The sequence below is a fragment of the Euprymna scolopes genome, chromosome 43 (genome assembly GCF_053919585.1).
Source record: "Euprymna scolopes isolate OS-2025 chromosome 43, ASM5391958v1, whole genome shotgun sequence".
In the NCBI taxonomy this organism is placed as follows: Eukaryota; Metazoa; Mollusca; class Cephalopoda; order Sepiida; family Sepiolidae; genus Euprymna; species Euprymna scolopes.
The window spans coordinates 31390778-31414172 of record NC_136524.1 but is presented as its reverse complement, the minus strand read 5'-3'; the positions used below and the strand labels follow the sequence as shown (position 1 = coordinate 31414172).

The following is a 23395-nucleotide window of genomic DNA, read 5'->3' as shown; positions in this document are numbered from 1 at the left end:
AACGATTGGATTGATAACAACAAGGAGTGTATTTTCATTGCTCGTTACAATTGTTTTGCAAACATTCGGACAATTTCAAACCTTATATCATTTGAAAAATATTCACAAGAACGGCCTCTCTTCAGACGCTGAAAAAAACAACACTTTTTTAATGAACAATATGGAATCCATTTCCCTTTTAAGGAAAACTATGTGATAAAAGAGTTACCTACATTTCTTCCTTCAGAGGTTTTTTCTGTTTTTTATATATATATATATATATATATATATATATATATATATATATATATATATATATATATGTATGTATGTGTGTGATACAACGGCTCGCATTAAATCACGAAAGGTAAGCGGCATTGAGCCTAGTGAGTACTAAATAGGTGACCATTTAGTAATACCATGAACAGTATATGCTCTTTACTTATCTCTGCATTGTTTCCAGTCGTTCTGGACTTCTTACCACTAGAATCAGGCAGAGCTGACTCAGGAGAGGTGGGGCTTGGGATTGCAAAACCCTGGATTCAAAATGACATGTGCATGCACTCTTACAAGGGGTATCCATTGTTTCTCAAAACAGAACGACGGCCACGATATCAAAGACGGCGTAAATATCATAACACATAAAGCAATCACTCTTCTGATTTTTTCAGATTTATGCAATCATGCCAAAATTGCTTTTTTTTTTTTTTTCCTTTTCTTTTTAAAGTTAATGAGTTCTTATTCTTCTTATGAGTCAGGCTCGAAAATAATCTAAAAATTGTCATAATAAGTTTATGATTGTTTCTGCGCAACGAAACAGGTTCGGTCAAGAATTGCCCGTTAATATGCTGAAAGGCATAACCGGTAAGATGAACAGCATCTTGGAGTTTGGAATATAGACTTTCTGCCATTTATTTGTATTTGCTCTTTAGTTATATTTAACATACAGCAAGCTTCATAAATAAAAAGATAAATATAAATAAAGGGTGAAATATAATTGAAAAAGTATTTTTTCCCCTATAAACATGACAGATAAATAGATAGATAGATAGAGAGAGAGAGAGAAATGGATATATATATAATATATATATATATATATATATATATAAATATATATATAATTATGATTTAATAGTAAATTTGTAGTTGTTTCTTGTAAGTTTGCAAAGCCAATGCAAATGTTAAAAAATCAAATGACAAAATCCAAAATTAATCTATCTGTCCGTCTCTCTCTCTATATATATAAACTCTTCAGCTATTGATTAAATAATATTACTACTGTTTGTGATAATTCCTATTCTCTTCCCCTACATAATATACATATTATTAAGATAAAATATACAATATCTCATGAAATGAAATGCTATCGAGGCAAAATGTATGAAAAACAGAATGGAAAAACAATGTCTAACACAGAATAATAATAATAATAATAATAATAATAATAATAATATATATATATATATATACATATATATATACATATATATATATACATATATATATATATATATATATATATAAAAGTGAACGTATCTGTGTATCTGTCTGTCTGTGTGTGTACATTTCCCTATGCAATAACTCTGTCAATTTTCAGTCTAAAGACTCGAAATTTGATATACAGGGTACTGAGATTTGGGAAAATCGATGTGATCGGTTTTTGGCCAGAAATTTGGCGATTAAGGGGGCAAAGTTCAACGATTTGACCTTTGAGAACTCTACCAAACTCCTCCGACAATTTTGGGTCTAAACACTTGGAATTTTAGATATAGGTTCCTTGGACATGGATCTAACTTAGTAACTTCATTTGAGCCAAAAACAATACATTTTAAGGGGTCATAATAGGGGTCAAAGTTAAAAAAATTGACATCTTTTTTCTTTTTTTTTTGCTCAACATACACCTCCAAATACCCGGGCAATGCCGGGCACCCATGCTATAAATAAAATAAAAAGCTATAGCAAACATCTAAATGATTACTTTAAATACAGTTCTTGATTTCAAAAAAATAAAAACCAAAAGATTCATCTGCCTTACTTTTAATGCTAGGTTTATTTTTGGTGTCTTTTCAATTCAATAGAAATCCTCCTAAATTTGCTGATGAGGAGACCGTGCTTACCAAAAAAACTATGTATAATTGTTCTACGTGACTTCATGTATACCACAAATAAAAAGCACGGATTTCCGAAACGATCGTACAGATAATTGACTTTGTTGTTGTTCCTTCTTATGAAACTGATTTTTAATTTAATTAAATTTTGATTTTTAAATTAAAAAATTTTTTAAAATTTTTAAATTATAAATCACATTACTTAATATATATATATATATATATATATATATATATATATCATTTGCATCATAATCTAATATATAAAAGGCTATATGTCTGTCGTTCTGTTTTTCTCCATATTTTCAAACTGTCTCTTCGAAACTAAAAGTCGCAGAGTGGTGCTAGGGGTATCAAATGATGGAATGGACTTTTTTATGGACCGTTCTTCAATGGGTTTTTAGTCGGTTAAAATAGTTTTTAAGGAGTCAAAAAGGAGTTAAAATTGAAAAAAAAAAAAACGTTATACATTTTGTAGATTCATCTTAGTATATTTTTAATTTTTAATTTTTATGCGTGTCACGTTGGTATAGCTTTGAATGTTATGGTTTCACTTTCGGTTTCGATTCTAGCTGATGGCACCCAAATACTTTTTTTTTTTTTACTCCGCTATTTAGTAATAGAAATAAAAGAGTACATTAATAGAGAAATCGTATACTAAAAAATGAGACTGATGTAGCTATTTAGTCGGTTTGTTTAGTTATGTTGAAATAGCATTCATGGTTTAAATAATTCCTCAAATCAGAAATGTGCCTTTGGAGTCAAGAATTGGCAAATTTTTTTTTGTAAGAATTAGGAGTCAAAGTTGAGTTCAAAAAAGCCAACGCGAGATCAATTTTTTTTTTTTTTGGAGGGGGGGGGTCTGTTTCTTTTTTTTGCTGTTGTTGTCAGGTGACTCCTATAATTAGATTGATCATATTTAATGATTTTGATCAATAACACACAAGATGATATATGCTGCTTGGCATAGTGTAGGAAGTATCACGTTAGAAAAAAAAAAAAAAAAAAATTAACAGCATGTCATGGAAATAAATGCATTGAAGAGCTACGGAGAAATTGTATGAGAATGATCCCCTCGTCGAAGATTGTTGGTTAGGGATGGTTCAATTAATCAGCTTAAAACGTTTTGTTTTGCAAACAATTAAGCTGATTAACAGCCAGTTCTGAACAACAACCTTCAGCAACCAATCACCAATTGAAGGCTCACATGTATAACACTCAATAACTGATTTTGGTGATCAGTTTGATTTTATTAACCAGTTCTATGCAAATAAATTATTAATATACTTAAAAAAATACATTAAGACCTGATTAACTGATTTCATTCTTACTTCGATTTTATTAACCAGTTCTATGCAAATAAATTGTAAATATACTTAAAATATATATTAAGACCTGATTAACTCATTTCATTCTTAGTTCGATTTTATTAAGTTTTCTTTATATATGCAAATAAGAATTGTAAATATACTAAATAGAAATTTAAATAAACAATTAAAACTTGATAAACTGATTTCATTCAATTTTTATTAACTAGTTCTATGCAAATAATCAGTCTTTAGTATTGCAAAAAAAAAAAAAAATCTGCAGCATGAGTAATGTCCAGCACGGTTGAAAGTATGCGTTCTTGAGTGGAGTTAAACTACTAATTTTTGTTAATACATGTTCGTTTTGACATGCAAAAACAAATCCAGCAAATTAAATCTGGAGAACACGGAGGCCATAGTCTAGCTTCTTCTTCACGTCCAATTCACTGATTTGGAATATTAGTATTCAGGCGATCTCATCGGGCAATTAGAGCGTTATGACATGGTGTGCTATCTTAAGACACGCTAAGCAGGGAACACTAAGCATTTTGTACAGAACAAAATTCAAACACGATCAGCATAATTATAATTTGATATTAAATTTGCATAAAAGTTTTCAATTTCATCAAAATATTTGTTTTATTTCGATTCTTCAGACTACTGTTCTCATCTTGGGTGTCATTTTCACAACGTTTCAGTCGATGTAACCCCCGACCTTTTTCAGGTGTATCATTTTGAACTCGGGAATCTTTCTGTCAAACTCAGGAAACTGCACAAAATTTAGAACATGATCCTTTATTTAATTCATGGGTGTTCTGTTTGTAATGCTGTGCATATTCCCAAGTTCGACAAGATATAACTGAAGAAGGTCGGAGGTTACATTAACAGAAACATGATGTGAAAGATACTCAAATAATACTAATAACTAGGGCTATGACAACAGTATATTCTTCGAGTATATATCCGACACAGTTAATTAACCGAGAACCACATCCCTTTATATAAAAGCATACAAAATATCAATGGATACACACTTGAGAGTCAAAACAATGGAAAGAATATGATGTTGTCCTAGTTCTACTAATAACCAATCCTCATTTCAAAAATGCAACAATATAATTCATCCAAATAAGTAGTTGATTTATGTACATTCTTTACATAAATCCGTGCACAGCTGAGAAGCATTATTGGGAGCTTACTTATAAATGTTTTATTTCTTTAGGGGATTTTTTTTTTAACCAAATTATGTCAAGTATATTTGAAAATACATAGAATAGCATTCTAACTCATTCCTGATGACAATAAGTTATTTTAAAAGATAAATAAATCAAAATATGTGCATCACATCTTTTAGCAGACATTTTAATTTTCTCGTTGTGTTTATCAATTTCCACAAGAAAAATATGCATTTTCATCAAACATCTCAGAAAGCGCCACTGGGTACTGATTGACAAAGTTTTGATTCTCAGAGATTTTGGAAGGAAATTAAGTTGACTTGAAAATACATAGAAGTACATTCAAACTCACATATGAGGACAAGATACTTTGAAAGATAAATAAATGGAAATACTTATGTGGACCCCATCTTTATCATATTTATCTAATAATACTTTGCATTTTTTTTTTTCACACACAGTTGCTACAAATGAAAAAAATAATGCGAAAAAAAACTCAGCGAGAAGGAAAAGAAAACCACCCAAGGTAAATATATATTTAAATTTGTTTTTTTTTTTTTTTTTTTGTTTTTTTTTAACAAATATTCAAGTGTGCAAAAATTTAAAGATCCAGTAGAATGGTACTCTATACTAGAGGCCACTTCATGACACTATCAATAATCAATTGTGCTTCTCAGTTACATCAGTTTTTACAACGAAAATATAAGGAATCTTTCTGCCAAATTTGGAAATCCGCAGGGAATTTCAAACAGGATCCTTTCACAGTGGTAGAATGCACCACAAGGTCCTGTGGCACAGTTGGCTAAACTGTTTAGTAAAAGTTACATTATTTTGAAGGTTGATGGTTCAATCCTCAATGCAGGCAACCAAAATGAAAATTGCTTAGGACCTCTATCCAGTCATGGCTGATGGAACAAGAGCATGCTACTCCCGTGAATTAAATGAAGGGTTCCGTTCTAAGTTCAGATTCCTGAGTTTGATAGAAAGATACCCAAGTTCAACAAGATACACCAGAAGAAGGTCGAAGGTTATATTGACTGAAATATTGTGAAAATGACAAGCACAAATATATATTTTCATTTATTTATCATTCAAGACATTGTCTTATCCTCAGATGTAAGTTAGAATTTTTCAGATTTAAGACTTCTATCCCAACCATTATTTCTCATCAGCATCCAACAGAGCCAAAAAATTTTTTACAAAAAACTTTGCAACAAATTCCATACTTTGTGATCAGGGTTACCTATCTATAAGCAAAAACTAAAAAAGTCTGAGCAACATCCAAATGACTATCTTGGAAAACTTGACTTTTGGCGGCAGTCACCCAAAATCAGTTGAGACGACACAGTGTTCTGAATGAGTGCACGATGGTCCGCAGTGGCCAAGATAGTTTATAGGCACTAACTACAATAGTCTGGAAAGTCAGCAAATTTATCAAGAACGTCGATGCCAACAGGGCAACTGGTTTAATAACATTCCGGTAATAGTACTGAAAATACCTGTGGCGCAGTGGTTAAAGTACTGGGAAGAATGAATTGTAAAAATGATATTCTTCTGAAGGTTGAAGGTTCAATCCTCAGTGTGGGTGACCGAAATATACATTTGCGAATTACTTAGGACCTCTATCCAACCATGGCTGACGAAACAAGAGCATGCTACCCCTGTGAAATAAATAATTCTGTACAAGTTCCCAAGTTCAACAAGATACACCTGAAGAAGGTTGGAGGTTATATCAACCGAAACGTGAAAATCACACTCAAGATGAGAACAGTAGTCCGATAAATAATAATACAAATAACCAATCCTCATCTCAAAAATCCAGAAACGTCAACTCAAAATAGCTTCTATTCCTACAGAGCTATTCAATCGTTACTTAAAGCAGAAATGCTTTCTGTCACTTTGAAAGATCTGATCGGTATTTAAAAACACTGCAGATCAGTTGTATGCATCTCAGTACAGTACAATCAGTCTCCTTTATGTTATGAGTGAGTGCTTGGATTAGTAATCTAATATATAAAAAACTATATATCTGTCTGTCTCCATATTTTCAAACCATCTCCTCCGAAACTAAAAGTCGCAGAGCGTCACTGGGGGCCCCAAATGATTGAATTTTTTGTGGACCATTCTTTAATAATTCTTTAACCAGTTAAAATAGTTTTTAATGGGTCTAAATGGAAAAAAATCGTTATACATTTTGTACATTCATCTTAATTTATTTTTAATCAGTTCATATATGCGTCACGTTGGTACAGTGGTAATTTCACCAGCTTTGAATGCAACAGTTTTGTTTTCGGTTTCAATTCTAGCTGATGGCACCAAAATACTTTTTCTTTTTTTTTTTTTTTTGAAATTATGACTCTATAATAATATATACGAAATCTGGACAAATTAGAATATCATATTTAAACATATTTTACGCCTGGGTATGCCCCCTGCTTAGTAAATTAAAAAAAAAAAAACTGTCAACCATCGAAGCAAAAATAATCCTCTTAGTGACAAGTAATATAGATTTTTTCTTGCAAGACATACAGCTGATGTGTTAACTGTGATATCACATAGCATCAGTGTATCAAAGGTATTTGATAGGGTTTTACACAAAGGGTTCCTCTATAAATTTGTTAGCTATCTGGAAATGTCCTCTCAACCATCAAATATTTCCTTTCTAACAGATCTTTAAAAGTAGTCGTTTATGGGCAAAAGTCTGAAACGCACATCAATGCCAATATGTTTCAAGGATCTGTACTGAGCACAAACTCTCTTCCTGATCTTCATAAATGATCTTAAGCATATTCCGAGATCATTCACTGACATCTATGTGGCTAACACAACTACCTATGGCAAAACTTCAAAGGGCGTTGATGATCAAGATCTTTCTTATCCTCTCTCCTCAGACTTGAAGCATGTGATGCAATGGGGGTGGAAAACATGGCTTGTTACCTTTTTACTCCTCTAAAACCAATGTCCTCTCCTTTCATTGCCAATGCTTGAATCCTCTCTTCTCTCCAGTCAAGATGAACAGCTCACTCCGAAAAGAAGTCCTCTCCTTTGATAAGTTTTTAGGACTAGCTATTATCCCAAACTTAAAATGAAGGACTTTAAAACCAATCACCGGAAATATGGTTGAATCATTCTACTACTCTAGAAAGTTTTCAATCCTGATGAAATCCCCTATGTGTATAAGAGTCAGATACGTCCTAGGATGGAGTCACAGCTGAGGATGTGCTGCTTAGAGCACTTTTCTTTTTCTAGTCTTGATAGAGTAAAGAATGGATTTTAAATTTTAAAAAAAATCATTCAATGCAATTTTGGCTGCATTATTATCAAAAAGAGCCAAAAAAGAAAAAAATCTCATATGAAAAGGAGTTCTTTGAATCTATTTTACAATGCTGAAGTTTGTAAATTAACTGTGCAAAAAAAAAGTAACAATGCACTGCAATGTTATTTTTAAAAGGCAAAACGCAGCAAAATTTAAAAAATACACCAAACAATCAAATTCTTATTTTATTTTTGTTTCTTTTTAAAGACTTATTTAAAAAAAATGTATACATGCAAAACAAAAAAAAAAACAACAAAAGAAAATTATCTAAAGAAAATGTTTTCTAATTCTATTCTCCAATTTTTACATGAAAAATTATCTAATTAAAAAAGTGTCCATCTTGTTTTTCATTTACTCAAGAAATGTAATGGAAATTGTTTTAAAAAATTTGTGTAAAACAGCTGAACTCAAATAATATCCAGAGCATATTTTGTGGAATGAAAATTGAAATAAGAGATTATTATATCTTTGTTCATTTTATTTTTAATATATATATATATATATATATAATTATGTGTAAATTTTTTAAATGTGCTTTAAAATTTATTTTTTTGTTATTAGTGAATACCTTTATGTGCAAAGGGCCAGCATTATTTTTGTTTTGTTTTCGTATTATTGAATGATAAATAAATTTTTTTTAAAAACTGCTACAAAATAAGCATAAACTTTATTTTATCTAGTTATTTAAAATGATAATTAAAAATGGAGCTGACTATTTCATTTGAAGCAAGACGCAATTTAATCTTTATTTTGCTGAAATCTGTATGGGTGTGTACCATATTTTTTTTTTTTTACTTTACATAAAATATAACCATTTCAGTTTATTTTTATCAGTTTAAAGTTTATTAAATTAATTAAATAATAATCTAAAATTAATTTAGACCAAAAACTTATTATTATTAAATCATCAAAATTGAAATTATTATTATCTATCCTTGTCTGTCTATTTGTTTGTCCGAGTGAGAAACGGTTTCTACCATTCAAAAATAATGCTGTTAAACCCATAAATGTATGCATATGTGTAGAAGTAACACATTTAGTTGACTAGCATCTGCCAAATTCCAAATTTTTTTTTTTTTTTAATTTGATCCCTTAGCAATTATTTTTACCGGCTAAAAACCAAATCAAACTTTTCTCCACAGATTGAAATTTCCTATACATCAAATTTCAAGTCTATAGACCCAATTTGACAGAGGAGTTTGCTAGAGACCATTCTGCAGACAAACAGACAGACAATATCACTTATAAATGTAAAAAACTTTTTTTTTATATATAGTCCACACGGATTCTTATGAGAATCAATTCCTAAAGCAAAATACAGAGTGTAAACGATAAATTGGCAGTAATTTCAATCCGCAATTTAAGTTTTTTAAAGCAGCATTATCAATCTGAAATGTTAGTGTCTATACTCTTTAGAGTATAGACACTAACATTGTTCTAGATTAGCCACCTAAAAATACTAAAAGATGAATGTCCGTGTACCATTGTTACTGCTGAATTGTTCCATGCTAGGCATAAGACGTCTGACATTATCAGAGATACGGGCTATGCTCCTAGGACTGTTTATCATGTTGTGGCAACTTAAGGGAAAGTAAAGACATCCAAAGGAGGGCTCACAGTTCAAGAAGTGATAAAATTCACACTAGAAGGTTTCTCGGTGGCTTAAACTGGCTCACTGCAACAAATCCATCACAGTCAATGGCAAAAAAGGCGGAATGTGGCCAAAATTACTATTTCTAATTCAGTACGGAAAGATCTTGGGATGAAGTCATATCGCAGACGACGTTGTAACATTCTTACAGCAAAATCTCAAACCATTCATTGAATGTATAAAGAACATTTTTAATTATCAAAACAATCCTTGGTCTTAGAAAAAGAGAGAGAAAGTGATGGAGAGGGAGATAGCAAGAATTTAAAATTACTGGAGTTGTTACGATTGTGTTGAACTAATGTACCCTGAACACCAAGACCAGGTTATTAGTTCAACTACCACTTGGGCTGTCACTTGCAAACTCCACTTTCAATGCCCAACTGCTGGAGCAAGCAGACCAGTTCTCATATCTGGGGAGCATTCTAATATTAACATCCACATGCAAAAAGGATGTGGAGAATAGAATCAGGGCAGCCCACTCTACCTTTAACTGACCTAACTGCCGCATATTCAAAAACCACACGCCGACAATAGCTAAATGGCTACCAAAATCATGGTCTTCCAGGCAGTAGTCCTCTCCACCCTTTCATGTGCCAGCAAAACATAGACCCTATACAGAAGCAAGGTAAAAATGCTAGAATACTTTCAGCAACTGAAACTAAGGCAAATCTCCTTTATCTCTTGGGAGCGCTACACCACCAACACAGAAGTGCTGGACAGAGCCTTTTTTTTTTTTTTTTTTTTTTTTTTTTTAACACAGGCATCACCACATTATCATGGCCAAGAGGCCACTCAAGGATAAGGGTTAAAGAGTGTACAGTAGAAATTGGACAATATAGAAATCGTTAGTAATGAAAATTCGGTAAATTTGTTAACTTATATGGAACGGCTCATCAAGAACTTATTTACGTTAGACTTGAAGACAGCCATATTGTAGTCAGCTGGAAAGCAGGAAAACGGAAGACAATTCCACAGGCGTGCAGTTCTAAGAAAGAAGCTTTGTTCATGGAATCTACGTTTAGGTTTAGGCACAGATAAAGAGTGGGGGGAATTATTGATAGTGTTTACAGCTAGACGAGTGTTTCTTGTGAAAGTTTGGCGAGGGGGGACCATAGATTGAAGCTCATTCGAACACTTTCCATGAAAATAACGATACATCAGAGACAAACTCGCAACATCTCTTCTGTGAGATAGAGGTTGCAGGGAAAAGAAAAGGACATCTCCTACGAGGCTACGAAGTCTATTTTGAAATCTATCAAGGCAGGACAAGTTCTTTCTAGCAGATCCTTCCCAGATGTGGCAACAGTATTCAATCCTTGGACGTACCTAGCTCTTATATAGATATAGAATTGCATCAGCAGTGAGATATCTACTGGATCAATAGAAAGATCCCACCATTTTTCCAGCATCCTTGGAAACAGATTTGATGTACGTGTTCCATTTAAGATCAGGAGTAACGGTTAAGCCCAGAAGCTTGTCAAAACTTGAGGCCTCCTGAAGACGAGAGCCATTCATTTTAATTGATGCCAGATGTGGATCAGAATATTGATGATGTAAAGAGAGAAGCTTGGTTTTAGATGCATTAAAAGTAATCAGCCACTCCTTTCCCCATTGTACCATGTGCTCAAGATCAGAGGAGAGAGAATCGGAGAGAACTTGGTCATTTACTGTCTCAGATGTGCTACCATAAATGGTAGTGTCATCAGCATAAATGTCTACAAATGATGCAAGGATGTGATTTGGAAGATCATTAATGTCGATCAGGAAAAGAGTTGGGCCCAGGATGGACCCCTCAGGGACACCAGCATTAATACTGTGAGCTTCTGATTTTTGACCCTCAACTACTACTCTTATGAACCTATCAGAAAGAAAAATAATAATTAATAATTAAAATTAATAATTGAGAAGACATTTCCAGCTATACCATAGCTAGAGATCTTGTGAAGTAAACCTTTATGTCATACCCTATCAAAGGCCTTTGATATGTCAAGAGCAATTGCCCTAGAAAGATTGCCTCCGTCGAGAGATTTGCTAATCCTATGAGATATAACTGTAAGCACATCTGCTGTAGATCTAGCAGAACGGAAACCATATTGAGTGTCACTAAGAAGGTTATTTTTGTTGAGATGGCTGATTACTTCTGTATTTAACACAGATTCCAGCAACTTACTCATGACGCACAGAAGACTTATTGGCCTGTACTGAGAGGGGATCACCTGAATTCTTAAATACAGGGCATACTGATGAAATTTTCCAGGGTGATGGGAAGCTATTCTCCTTAAGACAACCTTTAAACAGTTTTGTAAGTATGGGTGCTAGTTCTGGTTGAAGTTTTTTTAGTACTATAATTGGAATACCGTCAGGGCCAGTTGAGCAATGTTGAGGCCATCATCATTCACCACCATCTCTGCTGGGCAGGACACGTCTAGAGGATGGATTCTTCCAGGCTCCCCAAGAAAATCCTATACTGCAAACTGGCCATCATGACTAGACCATGAGAAGCACTTAATAAGCACTGCCAGCACTAAATAAAGCACACACTGACACTTACCAACATCAATTCATCCTCATGGGAAAAAATTGCCAAGAATTGAACAATATGGAGGAGATCAATACACGATAGTACTGTGGGCTTCAAGGAAAAGAGGAGGGAGAATGAAGAGGCAAGGTGATGAAGTAGAAGAGAGCACTGTGAATGACTCCCCCCCCCCCGTCCTCCTCCTACTCTCTCTTGTAAACACTGTCTTTGGCTATTCCACCATAGATTGGGCCTCACAAGTCATGTCAAACAACATAAACATCAACCGTGAAAATAGGACTCATGACAGAACACAATACTCGGACATGAGTGGGAGCTGCCACTGCAAATGTCAGTCAGTATCCTAAACACATAACTTCAACTCCTGAAATTTAAAACATTCTGACCTTAACTAACATGTTACGCAATGAAATTATCTAGTTATAAGCATTATGAATAAAACTTGGGTATTCTTTTACGACCTGCCCCAGAGTAGTATAAGCACCTCCAACCTCCCCATGTTAAGAACGGCTTTCAAGGTTAGGGATAGGGGATATTCCGAAAGCCATTCTTTAGATGGGAGGTTGGGGTGTTTATAATATGCTGGGGCACGTATAAATTTACCAAAAATGGTAACATAGAACTGAAGGTTAATATGATGTTGCATATATAATTCTATTACATACTCTACTCTGGGCAATATTGAGCAATGGCGCTAATTTACCAAGCTCCAACCTCCATCCCATCGCTACAATGTCGCATTCCTGTGCCTGTTTTACGAATACCTTAATAGAATGTACTCTGATGAATGTTAAGGGGGTATTTGTACCCCCTTAACATACCTACTCCCGACTAACCCTACAAGCAGCAAAATTCCACCCTTTCATTGTTGAGGTCCCTCGATGTTGGAAAGCCTTCTACTCTAATACTTTCTTCTCTAGACGTTGGAATTTCCTCCGTTTTTCTTGCTTCCCTGATTGTACTATCATGCAGAAATTTAAATGTAATGGAGACATGAAATTTAAATGTAATGGAGACATGAAATTTAAATGTAATGGAGACAGCTATCCCGTTGCTCGACTCCCCTCAGTCCCCTGTTCAACATGATGATGTATTCCCTTGCATTCCAAATGGCAATCTATTTTGTTTGGATTAAAAAAAGAAAAAGAGTAAAAAAAATAATTAAAAAAATTAATTAAATTAAAAAAAAATAATTTATAAAAAAGCATTTTCTATCATTTTTATTTTAAAGAAGACAAGCAGAAGTAGTTTTCTTGTTTGAATGAAATCTAAAGAATTTTTTCCAAAGGGAAATGATAAGTGGACTGCAGAATTGGCAACTGAAATTCAAAGACTTTAAAAATTTTAAATGGCATCACAGCCCTTTGCAAAAGTATATCCGCATAAAAATAATATTAATCCATGTTATTTGGATTCTTCAAACTAGTGATATCCTCCTGAAGGTTGAAGGTTCAATTCTCAGTGTGGGTGACTGAAAAATATAATTGCGAATTACTTAAGACTTTAACCCAGTCATGGCTGACAGAATGAGAGCATGCTATTCTTGTGAAATAAATAAAGGGTTCTATTTGAAATTCCGTCCAAATTTCTGAGTTGGACAGAAACATTCCCGAGTTTGACAAGATACACCTGAAGAAGGCTGGAAGTTACATCCACCCAAAATACTGTGAAAAATCACACTCAAGATGAAAACAGTAGTTTGATGAATCCAAATAATATGAATAACCAATCCTCATCTCAAAAATTCAGAAAAAAATTCAGTTAACTCACTTTTATAATTGGGATGATTTTAAATGGACAGTGATACTGGCGCCACAGCCCTGTGCATAATGACAGTCGCATAGACACAGCATTAAAACCACTTTTATAATTTGACTGATTTGTGTATAGATTACAAACAAGAAATAATTAGAAAAAAAAAAAAAACTATTTTTTTATCAAGAGCAATAAATAATGTTGGAACATTCTAATATAAAATCCTTTTGACTGATAATAATAGTGTTGCAGAGTTATTTTTAACAGTCGATTTGGCAGCAAAGAGCATAGGTGCCACTCACCCTCCCCTAACAGCAAAAAAAAGTGATATTACAAGAAAAGCTGTTACATGTGAATATAATTTGTTAATAAAGGTTGTAAGACTGTTCAGTTTAAGTTGTCATTTAGGAGATGGGAATAATGCCAGGCAGTGGTCAATGCTTCCAAGCAAAAGATCAAAGCAGCACTTACCTTTCCAGTTTTCAAAGTGGGTCTGACTAGTATCCCAGCCCAAGAAGCAAATGGCCAGCCAAAGAGAACAGCTGTGGTCAACATATTCAAAAGACCATTCATTTTCCAGCCTGGCCAAGCACCGTAGCCAAAGCAACTTAATCCCTTTGATGACTCAGAAGCGAAACATGCAAGTCACTAATGGTCAAGAATTTTATAGTTCTTTAGCCATAATATCTCAAGAGTGAATTACTACAATCTGTGACAAAAGCAGTTGTTGTCAAAAAGAATAAACGTTTGAATGAAAGGGGAAGGGAGGGAAGTGAGAACAAATAAGGAAGAAAAAAAAAAACTGATGATTTTTATACGTCAGTGAAAACGACTGACCGACTGACCACAGAAAATATATCACTTGGAAAAAAAAAAAATCATTTGTTTTACATTAATTTTATGTAATGAAAACAAGTAAAAAAAAAAAATTTTTTAAATCAATCATGAAAAATTGGACTTTTTTTTTTTACTATTGACAGCAAAACAAAAAACAGGTCAAAAAAGAAATGCATAACAAATAAATGTTACCAAAGGCAAGATACTATTCTACATACCTGGACAAGTTTTTTTTTTTTTTTTTTTTTGGGGGGGGGGGGTAACTTATTTTAAAGCATTTTTATTTTTAAGTTTGAAATGCAAGTAGTGCTGCATACTTAAGTTAAAATGACAATAAAATGGCAGATATGAGGCTATCAGCTTTTGGGCCTTAAGACTCGTGCAAAACTCAAAGAAAATTTTTTTTTTTTTTAAATACTGTTAAAAATCCACTCAATAAATGTCACTGTGACATTTATTGAGGGGATCTCTGTCAGTACATTATTTTATTTTCAAGTTTTGAAAAATTATCAAGTCTCACATAGATGATTGCCTCATGTCAGCCATCTTGTTCATGTCCTAACTTAGCAACTTAACACTACTTGTGTTTCGAATGCTGATTGCACAATATTATCGTACAACCTTTGTTCAAACTACAGCCTATTTAAGAACTCTGCTTAATGCAGTTTCAGAACATATCTGATTCTAAAGGACTATCTCCAAAACCCTTGTAGAAGTTTGTAACATATTTCCGTTTCATGGACATCCAGCAAGAATGAAACCCCCATAATATTATTGTGCTGCCTTTGGACAGAACAGACACTACACTTTACACTGAAATGTTTATTTGAACAAAATATTAAAAAGTTACATCCTTATCAGGGCTCTACAATGCGAGTGAAACAGTCCCATTTGCGAGTGATTTTCCAAAGTGGCGACTAGAAATAATGAAACGCTTATCTTTTGGCAACTGTACTTCTTTCACTGACAATTTTCCAAAGCTCACTACTGAGGGAAAAATATCTTTTCAACTTATAATATATATATAAAACGAACAAAGTTAAATTATTTAAACAATAAAAGTTTATTAGAACAATATACTCTTTTTGTTTTAAACGAAGGCTGTTTAAAAAAATATCTGAAGAAATCAGAATGTTTAGACTTTCAAGTATCAACATAAAATTTCTTGTATATTTAGAATAACACTTATTAAAAAAAAAAAAAAACAGAAAAATCTGTATGATGTACATACTCGTCACAGAACGAACATGTCATATTCTAAAAATCATATTTAGCTAGTAGACGAAAATATCTTGTTGTCAAAGGTCAACTAAAGATAAGTTTGTCTGTAGAGCCTTGCTAATATTTCAAGAAATTAGGCACAAAGTGATTCAAAAGTGTGGGAAAATGGGTGTACTTGATCATTTATCATCACAGTTGATCCCATCTCAAAGGCCAATAAGGTATGTTCCAGTTAGAGTTTCAAAATCAGATGAAAAAAACTTTCATATAAATATTTATTTTAGTTAAATAAGTTCATCAATCTGCTAACCAACTACGTGGAAAATCTTAACTTGTACAACCGAGAGAATAAATTTTACAACACTCTTAACAATCGTGGACTGCAGACAACAGGGTGAGTATCAAGGTGACGTAGAAGTGAAACAAATTCACTGAGCTGGCATGAAGAGAGAAGGGATATGGAGGATGAAAAAAATCAAGATAACACCAATAATAATAATAGGAGCACTAGTAACAATCCTGAAGAACTTCCGAAAAGAATGGGAAAGATTGAAATCAGTGGGGATGGCAGAAAAGATACAATAGCAATAATGAAAACGGCAGGGAAACTCTTGAATGCAGAGACTAATACACATGAGTTCGCAGCATCAGTCGGTTGCATGGAAACAGCAATGAAAGTGAAAAAGAAAGATGGGGAACACAACATCAATTAAATAAGTTCAAACGTATTGAAAGAAAAAAAAAATTAACAATGTTTTTTTTCAAAAGTGCTCAATACATATGTAGAGCCTTTGTAAGTATAATTATATAAACATCAAAAAAATCCCAATACAGATCAATCTACATTTCGACAACATTAACCGTCTCATCAGGGGTTCAATAATTATTTAATCATTCAATTATGGAACCCCTTAATGAAATAGTAGCATCATCAAAACGTAGATCGATCTGCATAGAGACTTTTCTGATGCTTATATATATATATATATATATATATATATGTACTAGACTACCCGTGACCCGTTGGGTCAGTATGTTATATTAGCTATGGAATTCATGTATGAGCGTGACACGTGCGACGTAAAGAAAATAGTTTTTTGTGACATAACAGAAACATTTCTATGAAAGTATATTAAAATAAAAAAAAGAATATAGATAGATTTCTATGAGTCGTTCTGTTTATTATAATTGATTATTTTTGGGAAAAAAATTACAGTTACTGAATTATAAGTGGTTGGCCATACTTATAGGTAAATGTGCACTGAACAGATACCATAATACTTATTATAGTTACATTCAAATTTTGATAAATCTGCCTTTTTTTTTTTTCTTTTTTTTTTACATCGTTCATTTCTGTATTACATTTAAGTTATTTTAAACCCCACCCTTCCCATGTTAAATAATAATTTTGAAATAATAACGTTAATATTTCAGCGTCCCAATTGGTTTTTGTTTTTTTTTTGCGTTTAAATTATCCAAATAAACAATTGTTAATACTGTCTGCTATTTTTTTTTTTTTTTACATCGTTCATTTTTGTATTACGTTTAAGTTGTTTTAAACCCCACTCTTCCAATGTTAAATAATAATTTCAAAATAATAATGTTAATATTTCAGTGCGCAGGTTATGTGCGCATGCGCAATCGGTTGTCGTAAACCAGAAAGTGGGTTACATACATCGTTACAAGATCATTTGAGTTTTATAATTATATAGATATGTTTCTCCTTTCTTCCCCCCCCCTTTCTATTTTTCATATTTGGTTTTCATTTTCATCAAAGATCATGCCTAGACTAAGAGCAGAGGCTGCTTTTGTCACCTGATGAAGTCTTTAGACTAAAATAGTAAATTTATTGTCGTGACTAATGGTAATCTTGTTTACCTAAATTGAATAAAATAATATCTTGCTCCTTTTTATTGAACACCATCAACAACTTGTGAAATTCAATGGTTTTTACTTTTGGATATTTTTAACCTTGAACATATATATATATATATATATATATATATATATATATATATATATTCATTTATATCTTTTCATAATTCACAGCTTTACAAGGAATAGAAATTCACTTTTTTTGTTTGTCATTTTAAAACGTTAGGTTTCATTTACAAAACCTGCATACAACTGTTCATCAGTGCAAAAAAGCATACAAAAACTAATTTTTAAAAAAAATTATCGCAGTATTATTGCACTATTGAGCTATCTAAAAAGAACTTTGTGTTATTTGTTTATATTAAAATAGATATAAAAGCATGTGTGTGTGTGTGTTAAGGAATAACAGTATATTCCAAGATCCAAATATTTATTTTTCATGCAAAACAGCTTCTCCAGCATGTTAAAATTTTGATACATTTTTTACAGATCTGTTTTGTTATGCAGAAATAATCGATTATTATGTCAATACTGACTCTTTTTGTGCAATATACTCCTTACAAAAAAAAATAGAAATTCTTTGTTTTGCAAAAAAAAAAATATGCATGACAATATAATGTCGGAAAACAGAAAAATGCAAGAAAATTCATAGAAGACTTAACATTGTGTGATTGTTCCCGCGGCCATCTTGGTTCATATTGTAAAGCTGGACAGGTTTTATTCAACATTTTATATATGCTCTATGGTTATATTTAACATGCATTGAGCTAAGCAAAAAGTTAAATATAATTGAAAAAACATATTTTACGAATTTTTATATATATATATATATATATATATATATATATATATATACATAAAAAGTGGCATAATAAACATATCTTTTAATCACATGCTCAATTTTGTATCCACAGAGCAATGTCTAAAATCTAAGTAAAAGATGCAACGCAATACATTGGTTGGTTGGTTGTTTTTGTTTTATGGCATATCAACCCTTTTCAGGTTATTTAATGCCGAATCCAACGATTTCGAAGAAAATTTTTTTAATAGAATATATTTGTTGTTTTCCAGTCGGTTTCTATTTAACCCATAGTTGGGACCCTAACAGGTACTACCACTCCGGGTCAGAGTGGACCTGGGAGCAATGGCAATTAAAGGGTGGCTCCACACTCCGCAAAGCCCGCAAGCTGGGGCCTCACCATCGGATATAGTTTAAAATCATATCCAGGACCGGCTGAAGTGGAACATAATACTGTAAAAATTAGAGGGAAATATAAAAATCAACGTGCATGTTCATATTTCCTACTTACCATCAATGTCCATCATTATACGAAGTTCTCGTGTTAACAGCTCAAACTTTCTTTCTAAATCATCTTCCTTTTCCCTATTGAAAAAAAAGAAACATATATATGGAATAAATTAAAATCTCATCCAATTACAGAATAACAAATTGTGTTAAGTGCATTAACAATGTTGGTTGGTCACCAGTTTTACTTTACAGTATCTTAACTAGTGACGTCATGATTGCAATATTATTCTTAATTCTAATAAATTACACCGATTCTGTCCTGAATGTTCAATTCTGATACAAATACTAACTATTTTTAAAACCTTTATATAATTAGTTATAGAGTTATTTTATTTATTTCAGATTACCACAAAACCCAATATGTACATACATATATTTTCACAAATGTAAAAAAAAAAAAAAAATACACTTTCGTGTGTGTGTGTGTGTGTGTGTGTGTGTGTGTGTGTGTGCGCGCGGGGGCGTGAGAGAGAGGAGGGGGGGGTCTATAGATTTTAGTTTCACTAATAATTTAAAATCATAAATATTTATCATTTTATGATTAGTAGAATGGAAAATTAAGGTTTTTAAAAAAAAAAAAAAAAAATTGTAAGAATCGTTTTTTGCATTTGAAAATATGCACAAATTTTCCGATTCCGATACCCTCCCAAAATTCAGATTTTTCTGATTCCCAATTTTGATTCGAATTAATCCCAACACTAATATCAACCCTTTTATGGTAATTTTAATAACTTTCTTTCCAAGTGAATTATTTCTGAGGAACTATTAGTCATGGATATCAGTATAAAAGTGTTTTTTTTAATAATCGTTGAAGGAAAGGAGTTTTCTTTTAGCATTAGATGTTACTATCCATTTATGTACCCATTATATACAGACTCAATGTCATTTTCTAAAGATTCAGTCATTCCTTTATATATCTGTGTTCCATTTTACCCAGATGTGGAAAGTAGAACACGATGTCATTAACAAATATACCCATCTCAGACACAATGGCATCTGTCTATTTTATAACATACGAGGTGCCTTCAATAAGTTTCCAGACTTTTTTTGTATGGGCACTTTTATTGATAGTATACACATGAAACTCTAGTAATCTTTAAAGTAATCTCCTCCGGCTGCAATGCACTTGTCATACCATTCCAATAACTTCCGGAAGGCTCCATGGAAGTCTTCTTGCGTGGGCATTTACATGACCCTCGTCACAGCCTCTTTCATCTCCTCAATTGTCCCATAAGGACAGCCTCTAAGGTTTTCTTTAAGCTTAAGGAATAACCAAAAGTCACAGGGAGCAAAGTTTGGACTAGGGAGGGTGACGAACTGTCTTGATGTTCATGACAATGTCTTTCTTTCTGCTCTTCTCCGAGCACTCTTGAGATAAACCTTGCACAAATCTTCTGCATCTTCAGCTCCTCACAAATAATTGTGTATAGAGTTCCCACACTGACAATTTCTATAGACACATGGCGGTCCTTATCCATGAAACTCTTTATTTGGCTAATCAACTTTAGTGTTCTGACTTCCTTACTCCTCCCACATCTCTCACCATCCCTCACAGATACCCTGCCTTCCTTGAATCCCTTATGTCACTCAAAACTAATGATCCATGCAAGATGGTTAAAAGCAGTCTGAAGCATTTCATACGTTTCTATGGCATTTTTTCCAAGTTTAAAACAGAATTTTATTGCATATCGTTCTTCTAAAATGTCCTCAAGTCCAGATTGCATTTTTGAAATTCACCAACTATGACAATCAGTCTTTAGTAGCGTGTATTCCAATTCCTGCTGTAGCTGGTAATTTAAACCTAAAATCATAAAAATTGGTCAGTGTCATCTCATAAGATGTATAGAAATAACATAATGAATTTTCAATAATATATGACAATTTTAAATACCTGTACAAAAAAGTCTGGAAACTAGTGTTAGGACAATTAATCGGAATTGGGAATCAGAAAAAATCGGAAGATTTGGAGGTATTGGAATCAGAAAAATTAATCTCTATTTTCCAATACCAAAACGATTCTTTTAATTGTCCTTTTTTTTATTTGATTTTGTTTAAACCAAAATCTTCCATTGCTGGTAATAATGATAAAATAATAAATATTTATTAAATTTGAAATATCAGTAAAGTTAAAATCGATAGTTCATCCTCCACAAGTGTATTTTGACGTTTCGGAAAATATCTGCATTTTTAACATGTGTTTTTACAAAAGTTGGGGGAAATAACAATCATATAGTTAAATAATTACAGATTTATAAAGAATTGGAATCGGAATCGGTAATTGTATCAGAATCAGGGAAAAATATTGGAATCGTCTCATCACTACTGGGAACTTATTAAAGGCATCTCATAAGTACTTTCTGAATATATATCCCCTCCCATACACACAAATTAATAATCAAAATATAAGTAAAACTATCAATGTTTCATGTTCTTAATATCTTCAAAATATTTATTCATATATAATAAATTCATTCTATGCGGTTGCTTTCAAAATATAAACTTGTTTTTTATAAACTTTCATAATGTTATTGATTTTTTAAAATTATTATTTGTCATATCTTTTAAATTCTTCAATCTAGACCCACTGCTTCTAGGATATGTGGCATAATCATGTTGGCACACCAGTTCTAGTTAGATCATCAAAGTTAAGCAACTTTTAGTCAGGTCAGTACCAAATGGGTGACCATTTGGGAATATCAGGTGCTGTATGTAGACAGACATCAACACCCTCCTGTAATAACTGTAAGAAACTAATGTTGTCATCTCACTTGACCAAGATATACATGCAACTGGAGGTCACTTGTAAATTCCATATTCCCATGAAACTTCCTTCTTAGGAGGAGGCCGGTTCAATTTGCCTAAGGTTAGTGCTGCTTCAGAACAGTATTGCTTCTAGGAAAAGTAGCATGATATGCTCTTTAGTTCTTTTATATTGTCTTTTTGGTCAGGTCTTTTGCACAATGCTTTTGGGAAAATAAGTGTTTTTTCCCCTGGTGAAGGCATTTTTCTAGGAAACAAAATTCACCATTATGAACAGGACCCAACTAAATGCAGGTTTCAGTTACCTTAAAATGCGTTAAATTAAGAAAATAATCTTTTGTCCATACATCACATCATTTTAACACCCGGTTCCCTGCATTGCTATAGCCTTCTTATACTCTTCAAGTTTTTTTTTGTTTTGATTTTGTTTTTTGGGTTTTTTTTTGGGGGGGGGGGGGTTAACAAGGCACAGTGCCACTTTTGTGTAAAGGACTATTAATTGAGATAAAATTTCCATGGATACTACATAGAGAGTTGAACAACAAGATGTCTGTTGAAATTACATTTGAACTTCTGCATGTCAGTACAGTCAAGGAAGCAGAGACCTAAGAGAGAAGTCCAAAGTCTAGCAGTTTGTGAGCGGAAACTATTTCAGTAGATGGTTTTCCAGCACCTAGGGATCTCTACAGTGTACGGGTGGGATTTTGCTGTTTGTTGGGTTTGTCAGGGGTATTTACGTCAAGAGGGTACATTGCTTTGGGATCGTCAGAGCACATTTCATTAAAATACTTGTACAACAGGCACAAGGATGCAACATTTCGGTGATAGGAAAGAGATTGGAGTTTGGTTGCTTGCGAGGGACCTTTTACATTGGCAGCTCATTTTTATTTTTACGTTTTTTTAAAATCCTGTCTATGAGAGAAAGAGACTAGTGGCAGATACACCTGCTTAGATGTGGCAACAGTACTCCATATATGGCAGAATGGTGGACTTTTAGAGGTATAGGACACTCTCAAGTGTGAGTAACTTGAGCGCAGTAGAGGGGGTTCACCTTCTTTGCAGCAGCTTTGGCAATGTTCTCAATGTATTCATTCTAATTCATGTTACCTGTGAATGTTAAGCCAAACCAAAGAGCTTGTTAAATTAAATTGATAATTAAAAGAAGCTGTTTTCTCCGAGAAGAGACAATAATCAATTATATTTTGTTTTAAAATATAGAAACGTAAAAAAAAACAAAAAAAAAACAAGGAATTAAAAATCCAAAGAACAATCTCCAAGAATAAAAGAAATACAAAAACAAAAAAGACTTAAAAAAAAAAAAAAAAAAAAAAAAAATTTCATCCCCAATAAATAAATAGATATAAGGTGTGCGTTGAGGCTGGGTTCCATAAGATGGAAAGGGTGACGAAGGGGATGATTTTTTTTTTTTTTCTCTGGGAATATTTTGATGTAGTGTAGACCACTGCATACATGTCAATAAAAAAAAAAAAAGAAAAAAGGTCAAGGAACATCTGTTAATGGTTCACAGAAAGACAAAAAAAAAAAAAAAATGGATCCAAAATT

At 32.7% G+C, this 23395-nt stretch overlaps 1 protein-coding gene across 5 annotated transcripts in view; it reads right to left on the bottom strand.

The window, feature by feature from the left end:
* Positions 1-23395, bottom strand: part of LOC145268270 (EH domain-binding protein 1-like) — a 725308-nt gene that overhangs the window by 218513 nt on the left and 483400 nt on the right. For all 5 annotated transcript variants that reach the window (XM_080123631.1, XM_080123633.1, XM_080123634.1 and 2 more), the window contains one exon: positions 19074-19147. In XM_080123631.1, the coding sequence (XP_079979757.1) occupies positions 19074-19147 (74 nt within the window). The remainder of the gene's footprint in view (positions 1-19073; positions 19148-23395) is intronic.